General features: G+C 38.1%; 1 protein-coding gene across 1 annotated transcript in view; it reads left to right on the top strand.

Annotated features, from left to right (window-relative positions):
• The window catches only part of LOC126260032 (armadillo-like helical domain-containing protein 3), a 118,741-nt gene extending 97,030 nt beyond the window's left edge, over window positions 1-21,711 (top strand). The window contains exons 13-16 of the mRNA XM_049957204.1: window positions 9,209-9,284; window positions 13,730-13,808; window positions 14,021-14,137; window positions 21,424-21,711. Of these exons, the coding sequence (XP_049813161.1) occupies window positions 9,209-9,284; window positions 13,730-13,808; window positions 14,021-14,137; window positions 21,424-21,516 (365 nt within the window). The 3' untranslated portion in view covers window positions 21,517-21,711. The remainder of the gene's footprint in view (window positions 1-9,208; window positions 9,285-13,729; window positions 13,809-14,020; window positions 14,138-21,423) is intronic.
• The last annotated feature ends 205 nt before the right edge of the window (window positions 21,712-21,916 follow it).

Below are 21,916 nucleotides of genomic sequence, written 5' to 3'. Positions count from 1 at the left end.
TGGAAATACTAAGATATACACTTGAAGTAATCTAAGGCTATAGGTACTGCAGTATGAAATAGCACAGTAGGCAGTACAATTGAAGAGGAATTGATATCTCTAAAAATGGCAGTCACAGAAGTTGGAAAGGAAAACATAGGTACGAAGAAGGTAACTGCAAAGAAACAGAAGAAATACTTCAGTTAATTGATGAAAGAAGAAAGTACAAAAATGTTAACGGAAATTCAGGAATACAGAAATACAAATCACTTAGGTACAAAATAAATAGTAAGTTCAGAGAAGCTAAACTGAAATGGACGCATGAAAAATGTGAAGAAACCAAAAAAGCAGGCTGTATTCGGCAGAAAGGAAAGTCAAAACTACCTTTGGTGAAATTAAAAGCAAGATTCGTAACATTAAGAGTTCGATGGCAATTCCGCTGTTAAATGCAGAGGAGAGAGCGGATAGACGGAATGAGTGCATTGAAGGCTTCTGTGAGGGAAAAGATTTGTCTGATGAGATAGAAGAAGAGACAGGAGTAGATATAGAAGAGATCGGGGATCCAAAATTAGACTCAGATTTTAAAAGAGCTTTGTGCAGACTTAACATCAAATAAGGCAGACGGGGTAGATAATCAGTGGGGGTAGTGGCAACAAAACGACTATTTTTGTTGTTGTGTAGAATTTATGGGTCTGGTGATATACCATTTGAGTTTCGGAAAAATATCATCCACACAATTCTGAAGACTGCAAGAGCTGACAAAAGTGAGAATTGTCGCACAATCAGCATAATAGCTCATGCATCAAGCTGCTGACAAGAAAAATATACAGAAGAATGGAAAAGAAAATTGAGGATGTGTTAGATGATGATCAGTTTGGCCTTATGAAAGGTAAAGGCATGAGAAATGAAAAGGCAGTTCTGATACTGAGGTTGGTAATGGAAGAAAGGCTAAAGAAAATCAAGACATGATCATAGGATATGTCGATCTGGAAGAAGCATTTGAGAGTGCCAAATTCTGGGAAAGTAGGCGAGAGACAGGTAATGTACTGTACAAAATCAAGAGGGAATAATAAGAGTGGAAGATCAAGAACAAAGTGCTCAGATTAAAAAGGGTGTAAGGCAGGGATGTAGTCCCTTGTCACTACTGTTCAATCTACACTTCAAGAAGCAATGATGGAAATAAAAAGAAAGGTTCACTATTGTGAATCAAAATTCAAGGTGAAAGGATGTCAATGATCTGATTCGCGGATGACATTGCTATCCTGAATTAAAGTGAAGAAGAATTACATGATCTGCTGAAAGGAATGAATATCTAGTAATTACAGAATATGGATTGACAGTAAATTGAAGAAAGACAAAACTAATGAGAAGTAGCAGAAATGAGAACAGTGAGAAACTTAACATTAGGATTGATGGTCTCAAAGTAGATGAAGTTCAGGAATCCTACTACTTACGCAGCAAAATCACCAATGAATGATGAACAAGGAGGACATCATAGGCAGATTAGCACCGGGAGAAAGGACGTTCCTGGCCAAGAGAAGTCTACTAGCATCAAAAGTAGGGATTAATTTGAGGAAGAAATTTCTGAGAATGTTTGTTTGGAGCTCAGCATTGTATGGTAGTGAAACATGGCCTGAGGGAAAATCAGAACAAAAGAGAATTGAAGCATTTGCGATATGGTGCTACAGACATATGTTGAAAATTTGGTAGACATAAGGTAAGGAATGAGGAGGTTCTGCACAGAATTGGAGAGGAAAGGAATATGTGAAAAACACAGACGAGAAGGAGAGACATCTACTTAAGACATCAGGGAATAACTTCCGTGGTACTGGAGGGAGCTGTATAGGGTACAAACAGTAGAGGAAGACAGAAACTGGAATGCATGCAACAAATAATGAGGACGTAGGTTGCAAATGCTACTCTGAGATGAAGAGGTAGAGCTAGGATAGAAATTTGTGGTGGACTACTTCAAACCAGTCAGAAGACTGATGACTCAAAAAAAGAGAGAGAGCAACAATTTCAGTCATACATAGACCGTCTTCAGACCATTAATGTCTCTAAAATTAATGGAGTAGGCTTCGAATAATACAGCATTTGTGGAGCCTTCATTATACGTGTAGAGAGAACGCATTAATGGTTCTCCTGATGGTGAAACTATTTTTAAGAAAACTGCTGTTCTAGGATTCCATTCCCTCTGTGTGATATAGCATTCCAGTTTGACAGTTGGATGGAGAAATTCAGCATCATACAGAGGTTTACCAACAGTTGTTCATCATTCACAAATTGGACACGAATGAACAAAATAATAGCAGTATCTGAAGTGCACTCGACCACTCACCATATAATGACCTATGAAAAACAACATTAACACAGTGAATAAGGTCCAGATGACCACAAAATCAGTAGATGGCATGCGACTACCATGCAGAGGATCCAGGTTTGATTCACAGTACTGGCAGAGATGTTTCCTTGATGGGAGGACAGGAACAGGATGATCTCAGCCTTGTGAGGCCATTTGAGGAGGTGGTTGAATTGAGAAATAGTGATTCCCAGGTTTTGTAGAACTGACAGTGGGTGGGAGACTGGTGTGCTAACCACATGTCCCTCAATACCGCATCCAATGATATCATTGACAGGGGGTGACGAGGAAACTGGTCTGGCTTGCATAGTCCTGTGGGCTTGATTTCCAGAGGCTTTTTTTTTAACTTGTGAAATGATAAATCTATTCCAATTATTGCCCTTTTGAAGAGACTTATGCCACTGCAGAATAGGTTGCTATAATAACAGGTCACTTGCTGTTCAAAAATTCTTATTTCTTGATGCATTTTGGACATCAGAAAATCTGTGTGGAAAAAAATAAAACCATGCTCAAGCACAAATGACAAAGGTCACTTTAGTTAATTTACAAAAGACAAAACAAAAAATGCTCGAAGAGAAGACATAGCAAAAAGACAAGTCTTCATACAGGGTATGGAGTCACATGTATGAGCTGTCAGCCTCAGATCTCAACTAATAGAAAGAAAACATTACAAAGCTTAACTTGTAGAACTTGCCACAAGATGGCATGAATGTATATGAACAGTGGCACAATATTGTGCCCACAGAAATAATTGAACGACCTGATGTAGAGACCAAAGAGTGCATAATAGGAATAAAGACCTGAATATGAATCTAAAAGTATTAAGAAAACAAAAGTGTATGAAACATAGCATTAATCTTACAAGGTTCAATTAGTGGTTTTGTAAAACTTAGTTGACAGGAACAGCTGCCAGAAAGTGAGACTAAGTTAGTACACTGGCACCATATGTGACCACATAAGTACATGAACAAGTATATTAGAAAAACTGTGGTGAGGAGAGGCAGCTTTATTGTGTAAGTTGTACCACACCGACTGAATATTAAATATATAAGTGAATTTTATAGTAATCAAAGGCTCAGAAGCCAGTGTATGCATTTACAACTAACACACAACATTCTTACATTACAAAGTGTGCATGTAGTACAGTGCGTGAGAGCAATGACAAAAAAGTTGGCAGAAGCCAAATAACGCTAAAACATTCCTAAACAAAGCCTACATCTACATAAATACTCCACAAGCCATCATACAGAGCATGGTGGAGGGTACCTTGTACCACAACTATTCGGTTCCTTTCCTGTTCCACTCACAGATACAGTGAGGGAAAAACAACTGGCTCTATGCCTCCATATGAGCCCTAATTTCTTGTATATTATCTTTATGGTCCCAACGCGAAATGTACATTGGCGGCAGTAGTACTAAGGATTATATAATACTGAAAAATGGATGGCATTCATCATTGAGATCCTAGTCAGGTTTAATAATTGCAAGACTCAGGATGGATGTTATCCACAAGAGTAAATAAGGTACAATATCTTGCCCCCATGCATGGACAATGGGTTCTGCAAGGAACAGTTTACATGCAGAACAACCAAGTGCTAGGACAATGACATGAACGAGGCTAACAGAGTTGAACAATCAATGAAGACTTTTTCAAGAAACAATTTTTTTTTCTTTATAAATTATGAACTTCCTAAAAACCTGAACACCATGTTGCTTACATAGAATAACACTTTAATGGAAAGAACAAAACCTGAACTTTCTTTAGGTGAACAGTAGCCAATCAAAAAACACCTACATATAAAATAACGTGTGCTTAAACTAAACAAGTCTGCCTAAGCCAGTCAAAGAATGTGACAAGACTGAGCATATAGCACCACTGTACTAACTCAGTCTCATCACCAGATGGCAGTTCCTATCAACTAAGTTTTCTGAAGCCATTAATTGAATCCTGTTGGCTTTATCCACTGTTGTATGCACATATTAATTACAATCTCAGAAAAATTAAGATACAATTATGAAACTTGGTAGTGCTGTTAATTCTCCTCCACATTGTCATCTGTTAATACAACGAGTATTTCGCAATGATTGATTTCTCTGTGGAGACCTTTGTACTAGAAGTCTGTATTTGAGCTGTTCTGGAAATGTTACACCTTGAAAATCACTTTGTCATCATTCTGGAAACATCTGCCAAGCAATGGTTTCTTCATCTGAGGAAGGAAGAAATAGTCACTTGGTGCCATGTCAAGAAAACAGAAGGTATGAGGCAAAATTAGGTACCCCAAAGTAGTAGCATATGTGACTGTGTACCGTGTAGATCGAGTTGGTGCATCGTTGCACATCAGACACATCCCCTTGAATAGCTTCCTGTGACACTTAATGAACAAATGTGTTAATACCATACAATGGTGGTTCCAAGAAATACTTAGCATCACATTGCCTGATTATGGTTGTGTCTTTCTCTTTTTTGTTGATGGCAAATCCATGTATTTCCATCACTTGCTTTGTTGATTTGTCTTGGGGGTCTGAGTGAACAATGGTATGCATCCTTTTTGATTAGGCAGCTAATGAATTATTCTTTATTTGCATGATACAACTGCAACATTTCCACTAGTGCCTTGGTTTTGTGGGCTTTTTGAATGGTTTTAAGTAGTCTTGAGACCCTACAGGTGGCAACTTTTGCTATGTTCAAAATTTCGTGCAGGGTCCTTGACTGATTTTTGCTTTTTGCACTATCACCTCATAATATGTTATTCTTTGTGCGCCAGAGCTTCTAGTTTTGGTGTGATTCCAGTTTCTTCATAGGGAGATGGTCTGCCACTTCATTGTTTGTCTCTCAGACTGGTTTTGCAACCCTGGAAGAGTCTGTGCCACCTAATCACTGTGTCATATGATGGTACATTATTGTCATTCCAGCATGGATTTGAGGATTATTGTTCCCCTTCAAATACAGAAAACAAATTACTGCATGATATTCCAGATCATCATTTGTTTAGGCTACTTTAGTGGTGTGCTGAGGTACTCTGGAATGGGGATTTCAAACTACATGACTCAAATAAACAAAATCTTTATTACATAACTTTCTTGTACTGTTTTTTTTTCTTCCTCAGTTGTAAGTTACTGTCTGACCTTAATCCCCAGAACCGTTCAGAACAGTCATTCATCTGCAGTTGGAATCATCATTGAAAGTACTTATAATTATGAAAATCCAGTCACATCTGTCTACTCGTGTAATTAGATCAATTCACAAAGTAATGATCAAATTTAGATGAGTTCTAGAGTAGCAGTGAACAATTCCACATGTTATGTGAATGAGCTATACTATTGACAAGTGGCTCATGTTGGCCAGTAAATAGTGGTTTCATTGTATAAGCGACTAAAGGAAACTAGAAAATACAAAAAATGAAGCAGGTCAAGGGGAATACAGATTTTAAAAATGAGGCTGACAGAAAATAAATGTCACCTGTATGAAAATTAAAGAGACTTTTGGAGAAGAGAGAATCACCTGTATGATTATAAAGTCAGTTCTAAGCAAGGAAGGAAAATCTGAAAGGTGGAAGGAATGTAGTGAAGGGCTACACCAGAAAAATTAATTTGTAGCAGGGGAAGAGGAAGTAAATGTAGGTATGATAGTATGTTGGTTGGTTGGTTGGTTGGTTGTTGGGATGTTTAAGGGGGACTAAACAGCTAAGGTCATCAGCCCCCCCATGATAGTATGTGAAGAATTTGACAGAATAGTGAAAGTGTGAAGTCAAAATAAGGCCAATGGGGTAGACTCATTCTCTGAGAAACCCTTGGGAGAGCAGGCCATGACAAAATTCGTCCATCTCGTATGAAGATATCTGAGACAGGTGAAATACCCTCAGACTTCAAGAAGAATATAATAATTCCAAAGAAGGCAAGTGCTGATGAGGGTGAATACTAACAAACTGTCAGTTTAATAACTCATGGTTGCAAAATAGTGACACAAATTATTTACAGAAGTATAGAAAAATTGTTAGAAGCTGATTTTCTCAAACATCAGTTTTCTTTCCAGAGAAATGAAGGAATACACCAGGGAATATTCGACCACACAACTTCTCTTAGGAGATAAGTTCCAGAAAGGCAACCCTATGTCTGTGGCATCTGAAGATCGAGAAAAAGCTTTTGACAATATTGACTGGATTACATTGTGAAATTCTGAAGGTTTAAGGGATAAAATACAGGGAGTGAAAGGTTATTTACAAGTGATACAGAAACCGGACTGCAATTACTTGAGTGAGTGATATGAAAGGGAGCAGTCATTGAGCAAGCAGTAAAGGAAACCAAGTAGAAATTTAGAGATGGAATTCAAGTTCATGCAGAAGAAATGAAAACTTTGCTGTTCGCTGATGACAGTGTAATTCTGTCAGAGACAGCAAAGGACTTGGAAGAACAGTTGAATAGAATAGATACTGTCTGGAAAAGATGCTACTTTATGAACGTCAACAAAAGTAAAACAAAGGTAATGGAATGTTGTTGAATAAAATCGAATGACGCCAAGAGAATTAGGCTAGGAAATGAGATGCTAAAGTAATAGGCGAGTTTTGCTATTTTTGCAGCAAAATAACTTATTGATAATGGCCAAAGTAGAGAGGATATAAAATGCAATCTGTTAATAGCAAGACAAGTGTTTCTGAAAAAGAATTTAAATGTTTGGAAGTCTTTTCTCAAGGAATCTATGCAGAATGTAACCTTGTATAGATGTAAAATGTGGGTAATAAGGAGTTCAGACAATTAGAGAACAAAAACTTTTGAAATGTACCGCTACAGCAGAATACTAAAGATTACCGTGTGTAGATTGTGTAACTAATGAGGAGAAACTGAATCAAATTGGTGAAAAAAAAAAAAGACACAACTTTATTAAGGGAAGTGGTTTATTGTTAGGATGCATCCTAAGATATTGAAGAATCATCAGTTTGGTAGTGGTTAGTGGTGATGTGGGGAACAAGGGGGGGGGGGGGGGTGTAGAGGTTTAATTTATGGAGATAATGTATTAAGTTGGTTCAGATAGATGTAAATTGCATTAGTTATGTGGCAAGTGAAGAGCTTTGCATAAGATATAGTAGTTTGGAGAGCTGCTTCAAACCAGTTTTCGAATTGAACACAACAACAACAACAACAATTGTCTACAATACTTGTCTTGTTGCTTATTGAATCCCTTAATACACTGTCCAGTCACATTAATGTGACCACCATCTACATTCGACATCAGCTTCAAGTAACTGTGACTCACAGATACCACTAGCAATGGAGGGTATATAAAGTGTGTTAGGGGGAGGGAGCGGAACACCATACAGTCGTTGTCGTAACATAAGAGATTATCTTACTTTGAAAAGTGCACAATCATTTCCAAAGGAGCCAAGTTTGTAAACTGTTCACGTGCCACCGTGGAATAATGTGCATGGCAAGATGGTGCTATTCAGAACCGTGCCGAGGTACACCATAGGCAGTAGATGGCAGAGGTGAACGAGGGCTGCGAAGATGTATACAGGCTACCATCGAGCAACTGACTGCCCAGAACCACCAAACGGCTGCCAACAGTATCTCCTTAGTGACAGTTCAACGAACGTTGCTTTGTACGGGCTCCTGCAGCAGGTGCCAGGTTGACGCACCTATGTTGACTGCTGCGCATTGGCAATGAAGGCTGAAATTTGAATTCCAATACCACAACGGGGTGTCCACTGAGTGGTGACAGGTGGCCTTCTCAGATGAATAAAGTGTTATGCTCCATCGGACAGATGGCCAGTGGCATTATGACATCGGATGTCTGAAAGCAAACACCCTGTAACAATTGCTAGAAGGATCCATGCAAGAGGAGAGAGCGGTATGATCTGGGGAATGTTATTGTGCCATTCCCTATGTGATCTTGTCATTCTGGAAGGCACAATGGATCAACAGTAGACTGCATTTATCCTTGGGGGACCACATCCACCCCTGCGTGCAGTGAACTTTTTTCTTGACATGATGGCATCTACCAGCAGAACAATGCTACGTGGCACACAGCTTGCAGCGTATGTGAGTGGTTCGAAGAGCACCAGGATGAGTTTACTGTACTTCACTACTACCAAACTTCCTGGATTTAAACCCATTCAAGAATCCAAGGGACCACCTTGATCATGCTTTCACATCACGGATCCTCAATGGAGAACCCTGGCACAGCCAACGATGACGCTGGGGTTGTAATGGCTCCTCATCCCCATTGGTACCTCCCAGAACCTCATTGATTCTCCTCCTGCACATCTCACAGTGGTCTGCACTTCAAATGTTGTTACTCATGCTTTTGGCAGTTGGTCACATGAATGTGACTGGGCAGTGTATAATCATTAACAAAGGAAGTGGTATGTTCATAAACTCTTCCCTCTTTGTGTGTTACATGAGTCTCGTGTGTTTTCACAAATATTTAAGAGAGAAAATTCATGAAGACAGTTTACTTTTTTTTCCATTTTTCGTGACTTAGTGTTTGAGGACTACACAGTTGCTTTCAGCAATTGAGATTAGACCCATCAGAAAACGTGTACCATGTACAGACCTTTTTTATATGAAAGTCAAATCTTCAAGCTGCCAAATTAATTTTGCCAACCTTTTTTCCATCCTTTAACATTAGTTGGCATTTACCAGTGGGGCCTTCGCATGATTTGTATGCATGTTTGTAGTTTTGTTAGCCACACTTCTGAATATGGCAAAGAATCATCGATGTGGTCATTGCAGTTTAATTTCTGCAATAAACTGTATAATTTGAAATCAGTTTATTTTCGAGTACCTATTTATGAATACTTTCCATGCTGAATTTATTTTTAAATATACAAGTGAATATAACTTTGATGTAACTAATTTGCTCTGTTTTGTTTTTAGCTCTGAGGTATTTAACTATGGATGGAGAGTACAAGGATTACGCTCTGAAACTGAAAAATAGTTTAATAAATGTTAGGTAAGGATACTGTTTTACAACTTAATTTTAAAAACTTTATGCATTATGTAATAGAAGATACTGAGCACAGTTATGAAGACTTCCTTCCTCTTTCATTCAAGCACAGAATGTGTCAGAAATAACTCTTTGTAGCAAATAGTTTTCTTTCACCCCATCAACTTCTTCTTCTTCTTCTTCTTTTTCTTCTTGTACTTTCTTCTTATGAACTGTAGATTAAAACTGAAGAAACTGCAAAAAGGTGGGAATTTAAGGAGGTAGGACCTGGATAAACTGACAGAACCAGAGGTTGTAGAGAGTTTCAGGGAGAGCATTAGGGAACGACTGACAAGAATGGGGGAAAGAAATACAGCAGAAGAAGAATGGGTAGCTCTGAGAGATGAAATAGTGAAGGCAGCAGAGGATCAAGTAGGTAAAAAGATTAGGGCTAGTAGAAATCCTTGAGTAACAGAAGATACATTGAATTTAATTGATGAAAGGAGAAAATATAAAAATGCAGTAAATGAAGCTGGCAAAAAGGAATATAAATGTCTCAAAAATGAGATCAACAGGAAGTGCAAAATGGCTAAGCAGGGATGGCTAGTGACAAATGTAAGGATGTAGAGTCATATATCTCTAGGGGTAAAATAGATACTGCCTGCAAGAAAATTAAGACCTTTGTACAAAAGAGAATCACTTGTATGAATATCAAGAGCTCAGATGGAAACCCAGTTCTAAGCAAAGAAGGGAAAGCAGAAAGGTGGAAGGAGTATATAGAGAGTCTATCTATACAAGGGTGATGTACTTGACGGCAATATTATGGAAATGGAAGAGGATGTAAATGAAGATATGATACTGCGTGAAGAGTTTGACAGAGCACTGAAAGACCTAAGTCAAAACAAGGCCCCGGGAGTAGACAACATTCCATTAGAACTACTGATAGCCTTGGGAGAGCCAGCTCAGACAAAACTCTACCATCTGGTGAGCAAGATGTATGAGACAGGGGAAATTCCCTCAGACTTCAAGAAGAATATAATAATTCCAATCCCAAAGAAAGCAGGTGTTGATAGATGTGAAAATTATCGAAATATCAGTTTAATCACAGCTGCATCACGGCTGCAAAATACTAACACGAATTCCTTACACACAAATTGAAAAACTAGTATAATGTGACCTCGGGGAAGATCAGTTTGGATTCCGTAGAAATGTTGGAACACATGGGGCAATACTGACCCTACAACTTATCTTAGAAGAAAGATTAAGGAAAGGCAAACCTACGTTTCTAGCATTTGTAGACTTAGAGAAAGCATTTGACAATGTTGACTGGAATACTCTCTTTCAAATTCTGAAGGTGGCAGGAGTAAAATACAGGGAGCAAAAGGCTATTTACAATTTGTACAGAAACCAGATGGCAGTTATAAGAGTCGACGGGCATGAAAGGCAAGCAGTGGTTGGGAAGGGAGTGAGACAGGGTTGTAGCCTCTCCCCGATGTTATTCAATCTCTATATTGAGCAAGCAGTGAAAGAAACAGAAGAAAAAATCGGAGTAGGTATTAATATCCATGGAGAAGAAATTAAAACTTTGAGGTTCGCCGATGACATTATAATTCTGTCAGAAACAGCAAAGGACTTGGAAGAGCAGTTGAACGGAATGGACAGTGTCTTGAAAGGAGGGTATAAGATGAACATCAACAAAAGCAAAACAAGGATAATGGAATGTAGTCAAATTAAGTCCTGTAATGCTGAAGGAATTAGATTAGGAAATGAGACACTTACAGTAGTAAAGGATTCTTGCTATTTGGGGAGCAAAATAACATGATGGTCGAAGTAGAGAGGATATAAAATGTAGACTGGCAGTGGCAAGGAAAGCATTTCTGAAGAAGAGAAATTTGTTAACATCAGGTTTTAGATTTTAAGTGTCAGGAAGTCATTTCTGAAAGTATTTGTATGAAGTGTAGCCATGTATGGAAGTGAAACATGGTCGATAAATAGTTTGGACAAGAAGAGAATAGAAGCTTTCGAAATGTGGTGCTACAGAAGAATGCTTAAGATTAGAAGGGTAGATCACATAACTAATGAGGAAGTACTGAATAGGATTGGGGAGAAGAGAAGTTTGTGGCACAACTTGACTAGAAGAGGGGATCGGTTGGTAGGACATGTTCTGAGGCATCAAGGGATCACCAATTTAGTATTGGAGGGCAGCGTGGAGGGTAAAAATCGTAGAGGGAGACCAAGAGATGAATACACTAAGCAGATTCAGAAGGATGTAGGTTGCAGTAGGTACTGGGAGATGAAGAAGCTTGGATAGGATAGAGTAGCATGGATAGCTGCATCAAACCAGTCTTTGGACTGAAGGCCACAACAACAACAACTACTACTACTACTACTACTACTAGCCGGCCGAAGTGGCCGTGCGGTTAAAGGCGCTGCAGTCTGGAACCGCAAGACCGCTACGGTCGCAGGTTCGAATCCTGCCTCGGGCATGGATGTTTGTGATGTCCTTAGGTTAGTTAGGTTTAACTAGTTCTAAGTTCTAGGGGACTAATGACCTCAGCAGTTGAGTCCCATAGTGCTCAGAGCCATTTGAACCATTTTACTACTACTACTACTACTACTACTACTACTAGTAAAGATGTCCAAAAGAACAGATACCATCAGTGACTATACAGCTCTCTTAGAATGAAATGATAATTAAATCAAGACCCTGAGCCGTCAACAGGCATTGACGTACATAAATGTGGACAGTTGAAAATGGGTGCCCTGACTGGGACTCAAACCCGAGATCTCCTGCTTACACTACATTCGTAGTGCTCCTGCCCATTATACTCATTACTCGTGACAATCTAACCGGCCATTGACCTCCTCCTCCTGTGCTGGATACACATGCATTGCTCAATCTCTTATGGGCTGGGTAAGATTGTCTGCCATGAGTAATGAGTGTAATGGGCAGGGGCACTATGAATGTAGTGTGTAGACATTAAGTTGGGAATGTGGGTCTCACGGGGAGCATGCAAGGGATAAATCCTTGCAGTCGCACTATCCTCTGTGCCCTCGGTGGCTCAGATGGATAGAGCACCTGCCATGTAAGCAGGAGATCCCGGGTTCGAGTCCCAGTCGGGGCACCCAGTTTCAACTATCCCCGTTGATGTACATCAATGCCTGCCAACAGCTTCAGGTCTTGATTTAATTATCATTTCACAACAACAACTTTCTTCTTCAGAAGTTATTCTGTATAACATGTTTGACCATTTTCTCTTTCAGATACACTTACGAGACTTCTTGTTAAAACATTAATGTACAAAGAAAAACATTTTTTGCAAGAAAATACACATAATAAAATAACGTAAATTAAAAATGCAGTCATACACATGATCAAGAGTGTGTCACCATTAGAGAAATAGCACACTCTGAAGGTTCAGAATCAAAAATAAATATAAGTGGACAAATACCAGTAATGTTTCCAGGATGGGCGCACGTGTTCAAAAGCTGTTTCCAGTCTAGTACAGAAGTTTTGCTGGGAAAGCTTCACACATCATCCATACAGTCCCAATCTCTCCCCATATGATTTCCACATGTTTTGGTGCCCTGAAAAAAGACATTCATGGCCATTGATTTGCTTCAGATGAAGAGGTTCAAATCTTTGTATGGTCGTTGTTCCATAGACAAGCAACTTTTCATGAAGGCACTGACTGCCTTGTCTCTCAGCAGAATATATGTATTTATAGTTATGGTGATTACTTTTGAAATGATAAACAGCTTGCTTACTTTTCCCAACTACCTCATTTTCATTTGACAGAATTTAGAGGCCATGATTCTAAAAATTAGTTTATGACCACAGAAAAGACATTTATTGCTGAATATCAGTACAGCAAAAATATCCGCATTATAATGTTTCCATACATGTACTGAAATGATTGTTTTTAGTGTATGCTATCAAATATTCTCCAGAAATCAATAAGCACGAATCGTCTGTGTTATTTAGTTCAATAATTTTAAATAAATCCATCTGCTGAGGAAGGTGCTATCCTCAGAAACAAATAGTAAGCATAAATAAAGGGACTGGTCATGGGCAGTTTTTTCTGGTTGACATTCACAACTGCCATGGTAAGAACTAACCTAAAAATTACAAAAAAGTGTTCATGGAAACTGGTAGTAGTTCTGTCTGAAGCAACATTAAAGAGGAAGTTGTTAATGAAACTAATGTCATGAAGTAAAATGAGGAAAGCTAACTATGCATCTGTTTAGGTGATTGGTAAGTTTTCATCTAGTTCATGAGTTTTTGATGTGTGGAAAGTGCATATTCTCGTTACCCCAGACTACGTAAACTGAGTCAAGTAAGATTATAGTAAAAACTTTTATGTAATTAACCTCTCCTTGCAATTGATGGTTTGTTTTCATAATGTATTGATTAAGAATCTCTGAAAAAGCTCTAGGTATAACTACATTAATGATTCTGTTATTATTTGCAGAGCTATTATAAACCATTTTCAACCAAAAATTGAATCATGGTTGGCTAGTCAGGGTCTCTCAACACCATCTGAAGAACAGGTGAGCAAATGAGGAATAAAGTTTACCGTTTTGAATAACACTAGTGACAAGAGCCACTAATGCTTTTTGGTGGCACGCATTACATGTCTTAAATAAATGTTATACATAAGTTTTGAAAATTCATACTGTCTCATTTGTGGTGACATAGTAGTGCAGTTATATCAAATTTTAAAATATCAGTTGTCTCATATTTTTTATGATTTTTCTTCCAGATTTTGGAAGTTGTGCGCAAAAATTATGACAGTCTGACACTGAAACTTCAAGACAGCCTTGACCAGTATGAACGATATTCAGAGAAACCAAAACATGCTGCCTTTTTCACTTCCATGGTAAGAAAATGTTAGGTTAAGCCTGTATGCCAACCTATTGAAAATCTCAAAATATGTTCTGAAGGCGCCTTTTCCACATACCAAACTGCACAGACAGTCTTCTGGTTGTGGAAATACAGGCTGGAAAATAGTGCTTATACTCAAAATGTTCATCTCTTCATGAACTTTAGGATGTTCTGTCAGATTTCCTTCTGTATTCAGTGATGTGGAAGTGTTTATGTATTAAGTGTTTTATCATTGTCTCTGTTCTACATATGCATATGATGTTCTAGTCACTAACCCATACATCCTCTAGTCCAAGCCAGTCAGTTACTTAAGTTGTCAGCCCTGCATTGAGTGCCGATTTCAAACCATTCCTGCTCTTCCTCACTCATGACAGTACACAGCATGTTCCATCTTCATTAGCAGCACTAGGTGGGAGGGGGGGGGGGTTAGTGAGGTTAGACTGACTTTCCCTGGTTCATATACACACTCTCTGCCTCAGAAATATTTTTGAATGACAAATTAAATGTAATAGATACCAGTATCCTCCTTTGACTATAAAGGTTAAGGGAACCACACCCTGCCTATCTAACCCATGTTAATTTGGGCAAGTATTTGACCCATTTCTGAAAAAGACTATTTGATGCAGGACCTGATATTTTTACTGTATGTTACATGATGGTAATAAAGTCAACTGTACTAAAATCTACTCTATCCATTGTATACTTTTAAAGAAATACTTTTTTAAATTTATTAACAAAAAATATTAAGTTTTTCTACAGAAAATATTTTTTGTGAACTTCCTAAGGGGGGAATATTAATGAATGTAGTACCAGAGGTGGCTTTTTATGTTATGCAGAGTCTCTGAAAATTTCATTCATTTATCTATGATACTTTCTGATATAATGAGGCATATGTACTGAAAATTTTAATTTGTGGGAAATTGACTTTAAAGAAAAAACTTTTGAAATTTGTTACTTACAGTTAATTAAAACTGTCCTGTTGCATATGATAGCTCTTCTTTGGCCTCTAGCAGGTCTTCCAGCTTCTTTTTCACCTTCCTGGATGTTTGTCTTGCTTTCTTGGCCATATTAGATGCAGAGCTGTCTGCATCGGCTATCCTCATTTTATCGTAATGTTGCAGCCCAGTGATCATATTTTCACCAGGATTAATTCCCAGCTTTTTCAGTACCCAACACTTTCCAATATTACCACAATTGAATGTAATAACAGCATCATGAACTCCTATTTTCTTTGTATGCATGCCTACAAAAACAGTTTTAGGAAGGCAGTTCCAAATTATGCTGTTAAAACATTCATTTGGGTTCTGTGTCTGCCCATGAAGACATTTCCTTAGGAGGTCAGGATGAGCCAAGTCTCTGAAAATAGGTTTAATTGCTGTAATAACAGCAGCAGGAAGAGAATTCTGGTGAGAATAAGATTCTTCAGTTGCCTGAGCCCTATTTCGTTTGCACCACGAATTTTCTCCTGATGGACACAATCCATGACATGGCTTATCACCAGTAGAGGACTTATGGAAGGATATGGCCCAAACATCTCTCTTCATTGCCTCCAGATTTTCTTTATTTCTCCTAGTTGCCTGCCCATAGTATACCTGCAAGTTTTCTATTTCAGTTTTAGTTAACCGACCCTGTCTGGTCAACAATTTTCCATCTTCTAATTTTTTTCCTCTCATATCAACAGTTAGTTTTCTCAGCCTTGTTCCCAAACATTTTTGAACATGGCCTACACATTCTATTTTGCTAATAATGGCATCTCCATATGGCTTAGAGTTCACCACATTGTTGTATGCCTTGCTGTCACCATCGCCCAAATATTTGATGTACCGTACGCCTCTTGTTTCTACGGAATGATGAAATATTTGTTGTACTCCATTAACTTCCACACCACCACTTGTTCCTCTAAAATTAGCCACACAGTTGTGTTCTTTATGTTCACTGACTTTACAACATTTGCAATATTTAGACATTATCTCCACATCTAACACTTTACCGATGTCTACACTCGTGGCAGTCACTACTCCATTCAGAGAAGTATGTCCTCTTTTCTGCCAACTTCCATCAAGTGCAACTGCAATATCCAAACATCCATCATTTTCTTCCACTGCTTCCCTAGCAGCCAGTTTCATGGTTTCCTCACTGACCACACATACAGCTTTCTCTAATATTGCAGTTCAAATTTATTTGCTGGTTGATGTGAGTTCATCACTGAACAAAATGTTCTCCCTGCAGCCATGCCCTTGCTAATGGATCGTAAGGCTTAAACTAGTCTAGTATTGACTTCATAAGGCCAATTGCATCTGGTTTTGAAGAATTCATAAATGAAATCACAGCTGAGCATTTAGTGCAAATTAAATCCAAAGCAATTGCTAGGCCTTTTCTCCCACTGGCACTCTCACAAATTTTCACTCTCTGTGACTCACCACACTGTCTACAGTGTACAAATTTAGAAATTACATCTGATAATATTCTCAAATTTATAATAATGTTACTGCACCCCTTATCACTTACGGTAAATTCATTGTAACTCTCCTGAAATGGTGAGAGCTTCTTTGATGATGCACTTGCTGAAGAATTACAATTAGAAACATAGTTGTCAGGCAACATAACCTGTTGTACAGAAAGCTTTCTAACCTAGTTTCTTCTAAATTGTCATTTCTTGAAAATGCCTGCAAATGTAATATAACAACTACTCGCAATCACACTTGAACGAAACTAACCGTGTGTTTGAAAGCCTGTTGTTTACAAACAGCAGAAACAAAAGAATACCGACCGTTGCATTCCAAGGTTAGCCAACACACTCTGGAGTAAAAAACAAAAATCCCAAACGTGGAATGTAGGGGATATAAAGATCTAAAATATATGCAGAAAAGTGGGCGTGGCACATAAACACACGTGGTAGAAAATTGCTCTTTAAATGTTCAAAAAAAATGTTTTTCAGCAAAATACTTTTCAGAATACTTAAATAAAACCTTAACCTATCAAAATATGATGAAAACCGAAAATCGATTTTTTTCGACCTGTGGTCCCCTTAATTGTAACTTCAGCAGTGACAACTAATGTTGTAAACCTAACATAGGTAAAAGATGCTCTGTGTGTGTGTGTGTGTGTGTGTGTGTGTGTGTGTGTGTGTGTGTGTGTGTGTGTGTGTTTTCTAAAGTTCACTATATTTTGTATTGATGCTTGGCCATCAATTGAATCAATGACAAGCGAGTGACAAGACTATCCAGTATTTGTGCCAAGCATGCCTAAGTGGTACTTTAGAGATGTCAAATACTATCTTGAATGTGGACAGAAGTCATTTGATACCATAGCTGCTAAAGATGTCCATAATAATTTTGCATTTACTGGAGTGCAAGAGAGATTTTATACCAGCTGTTTTTATATCAGCATTTTCTAATATAAATGGCAATCAAATGAAAACAGAACACCCCCTCCCCAATAGGACCATGGAATGGTTCTACTGTAAAATAATCACATGCATTAAGACATGTATCCCACTGGGAGATGAGATTGTCAATCGCTGTTTTGTAGAATGTGTTCGGCCACTGATGGATCTACAACCGCACCAACTGTTACACATGTTCATCTGACTGAAACTGACATCCACACATGACACTATTCATGTCACTAAAGATGTGGAAATCACAAGGTGAACGATCAAGGATGTATGGAAGATGTTGCAGTGTTTCTTAACCAAATTCCTGCTGCATAGCCTTCATCTGATTGGCCATGTGGGGGCAGGCATTGTTATGCAACCTACCGGAACTTGTTTGGACAGCTTTGGATTTCATTGGTTTGTTGGCATTGCCATGTGTCCCCAGGCTCTAAATGGTGGCACCATGTGAAGTCATGATGGCCTCCTCCTTCAACTGCAAGGTCGGTCTGCTTGTCGAATTTCTCAAATATGAAGCCACTATCAGTGGGCAGCACTATGAAGACACTTCACAGAAACAGTGACATTGTAGGAATGCTGTCAGACTGAATTGCACAGGAATGCTGTCAGACTGAATTGTCCTGCTCCACAGTGACACCCACTACCACACTGCCTATCAGACAAAGGCTACACTTCATAGAGTTGGTTGGGAAACACTGCAATGTCCCCCATATAGCCCGGATCTTTCACTGTGTGATTTTCACATCTTTGAAAAAAAGCATTAGTGGACATCGGTTCCAGTGGGGCAAGGAAGAGCATTAGCAGGTGCAGTTGTGGATCAGTCAGCATTCGACTGCATTCTTCGGAACAGGAATATTGATCATCTGTTGGTAAATGCCCTAACACTTGTGGCGATTACTTTTGAATAGAACCATTCCATGCTCCCTTTGTGGTGGGTGTTCAGTTTTCATTTTACTGCCCTTCATGTTTAGAATGAGTTTCACAAAGATGTCTAACCAGAATAACAGAATAACTACTTTTTGTAACCACTAGCTATACAGAAGAGCTTTTGTGAAATTTAGGAAGGAGGGAATAAGTACTGTCAGAATTAAAGCTGTGAGTATGAGTCATAAATTGTACCTGGCTAACTTAATTGGGAAGATCATTGCCTGTGGAAGAGAAAGTTCCAGTTCAGGCCTTAATTTTTACCTGCCATGAAGTTTCATATTGTATATTATTGTTACATAGCACTCTGTGTCTACTCCAACCTGCTAAAGTACCCTTCTAATAATATGGCACATAAACCCAACAGATAAACGACATTGAACATCCAGGAGAAACATTTCCATCTACAGAAGAAGAAGATGTATCATCCTACTTGGTACTAGTGTACATAGAAATAAAGGGAATGGAATTGGCTAATCCAGCAGCTAAAGAAGCTCGCAACTAACATTTTTTATAGTACAGAATGCTGCGCTGTGACAGGTCACAGTCTCACTACTGAGTAGCAGAGCAGTCATCAGTGAGAGGACTGTTAGCTGAGAAAGAAGGAAAACAAGGTGTTACCAATGCAAGTCTGTCACACAACTTTGGCGTGCTCCATTTTAGCTTGTAACATACAAATATGAAAGGTCGACTTTTATAACAAACAGGTCTTCATTAGGATCTTCTAGGAATGTTACATTGTTCATTTCTTATTTTTCTGACAGATGTCACATCATATTCCAGATGCTAGTAAATCTGTCAAATTTAGCATGTATCTGTTGTCAGTTTGCTTCTGTTTCTACATTTGTTTGATTGTAGTTTCATTCTATATTATTATTATATTAGTAAAAGATTACTTGTAATAAGTAAAACATGAAGAGGTCTGGAATATATCTGTAGCATTTATATAGCGAAGAAAGGTGTTGACAGAATAAAGTGAAATAAAATATATCAAATTGGGAGCAAAAAATAGATAAAAAGGCAGAATACAGTATTTATAAATGCCAAATAATGATAGTTAACTAAAACAATCAAGCAGTAATTTGAGTAAAACATCGCAGCATGTATTTCCCACATGGACAATTCAGAAAAGCGGGTGTTGGTAGGAAGAATCCCAATGGCATAGGCTGCGAAGCAGTCATTGAAGTTAGGCGAATAATGCTGGGCAGCATGTTTAGCAATGGGTGATCCAACTGTCTCTTCCCCACAGTTTGGTAGTGGCCATTCTTGCAGACAGACAGCTTGTCAGTTGTTATGCCCACATAGAAAGCAGCACAGTGGTTGCAGCTTAGTTTATAGATCACATTTCTGCTTTCACAGGCAGTGGGTTAGGAGACGCCTGTGACGGGACTGGGGTAGGTGGTGGTGGGAGGATGTATAGGACAGTTCTTGCACTAGATTTATAGCAGGAATGTGAGAGAAGGAAAACAAGTGTGGCATAAATCAGAGAGAGTTTTCTACAACAAAGGAGAAAATTGACCTGATTGTTGTGCAGTTAATTTTCTAGAGACTCCATCAGTAAGATAGAAGAGTCAGGAAAAGACAGTGGACGTACTGATACGGTAATATGAGTACATAATTTTATGGCGAATAAGGATTGTGTGGATTCATTTGGTGTTTGTAGAAAAAGATGTATTTGAACACTACAAGAAAGTTCTTAGGAATGTATGAAGACATCCATTAGCAATTTGTTTGAAAATAGAGTAAATAGTACAGCTCAAGTATTTTTCAGTAATTTGAATTTAGGTGTTTGTAGTACACAGTGCCAGTGTAGTAGAACTCAAGCAAATGATGTGGTTGTCCTCCCCCTCAAAAGAAAAGAAAAGAAAACTAAACAAAAACACCTATCACTGCCGCCACCAGATTCCCATCCTCCCCCCCCCCCCCTTTCAACAACCATTATAATCTTGTAATATTATATTTTTAGGTTGCTAATAAGTAATTGTAATGAGGCAGAAGTTGGTTCAGTAAGAAAAAGAACAACTGCAAATTAACGAAGTCTAGACTTAAAGGGCATAAAAAAAAGGTTGAAATTTTTTCCTGAAATTAAACTTAAATGTGATAGGCATAGATTACTACCTAAAGCAAAATATGAAAATTTGTGGTGGACTGGGAGACTAAATCAGATTCCCACCTCATCACTTAGGCAGTCTGAGCATCCTCCCCAGACTGACCCAAACTTCCACATGTCTCACCACACCTACCTATTCTTCCTCATAGATTGGTAATTAATTTTAATATCTACAACACTTTTACCGTGTACCTGTAATTCGGTCAGAAATTTAAACCACTGAGAATGTGTACAAAGAAAAAATCTAATTTGTAGAAATTTTCTGAATTTCCACCCATAAATTAGTGCGCCGTATGTTTGTGCTTAATTCACCTACATGGTAGAGCTGGCTTTGGCAGGTCAGGTTATTATTTCATCAAATTACCATACATCAGGAATGTGGAATTCACCCAATGACTGTGACCTGAGTTTCAAAATGATGGAAAGCAGCAGTCAGTCATTTCCTTTCTGGCTTTATGAAAGAAAATCCAGATTGCGACTGGTAACTAGCCATTATCAATGCCTATTTTGTCAAGCCCTGTTGTTTGGACTCCTGTGACAGTTCATTCAAGACTTAATGAATGAACTCTGACAGGAGCGTGAACAACAGGGTTTGTCATACTAGCCAAAATATGGATTTGCTTTAATGAAGCCAGAAAGGAAGTGACTGACTGCTGCTCTCCATAATTTTGAAAGATTATTATTTATTTGCAATTGGAAGGCTTGTGCAGAATGCAAAGCATTGGGGAACACTCAGATTAATGTAACTGCTACTGCTAGCATAAAACTTGTAGGTCAACCTGTTGTGATTGCAGTTTTGTATCAGTAGCATGTGATGCCAGTGTTATAAATTTTTATGTTCTTTCTTTTACAGGTTCGAAGTGTAGTAAATGATACTCGACAGAATATAGATTTTGCATCTATGGATTCACAGCTTATTCTACAGGAGTTTTCATCAATTTCCTAAGATGGATATTTTTTCTATGGAGTACTTTTCCAAAAACAAAAACTGTAAAAATCGTGTATGAAAGCGATAACTTTGCATGTTTCAGCCTGAAATACATGTTGTTAATTTGTTAAAACAATTTTATAGTGAATTGTGAGACATAATTAATGACCAGCAGACAAAGACTGATAAAATTTGTAAAAAAAGAAAAACATATCATGTTGTTGTATTAGATAGAAGTGTTACTGCTTTGCTGACAATTACACTTCGTCATTTTCATAATGAGTTTTATTGTGAAATATGTTCTATAACTTTTTGAAATAATGTAATATGATGATAACTATTTTGAAAAATTGCTTTGAATAGTTCTTTGTAATTCCATTTGTCAATCATACTTGGCTAGTGGGAAAACATTGGTGAT

Source organism: Schistocerca nitens, chromosome 5, assembly GCF_023898315.1.
Source record: "Schistocerca nitens isolate TAMUIC-IGC-003100 chromosome 5, iqSchNite1.1, whole genome shotgun sequence".
In the NCBI taxonomy this organism is placed as follows: Eukaryota; Metazoa; Arthropoda; class Insecta; order Orthoptera; family Acrididae; genus Schistocerca; species Schistocerca nitens.
The sequence above is the reverse complement of the archived record's forward strand: the minus strand, read 5'-3'. Positions and strand labels throughout refer to the sequence as shown.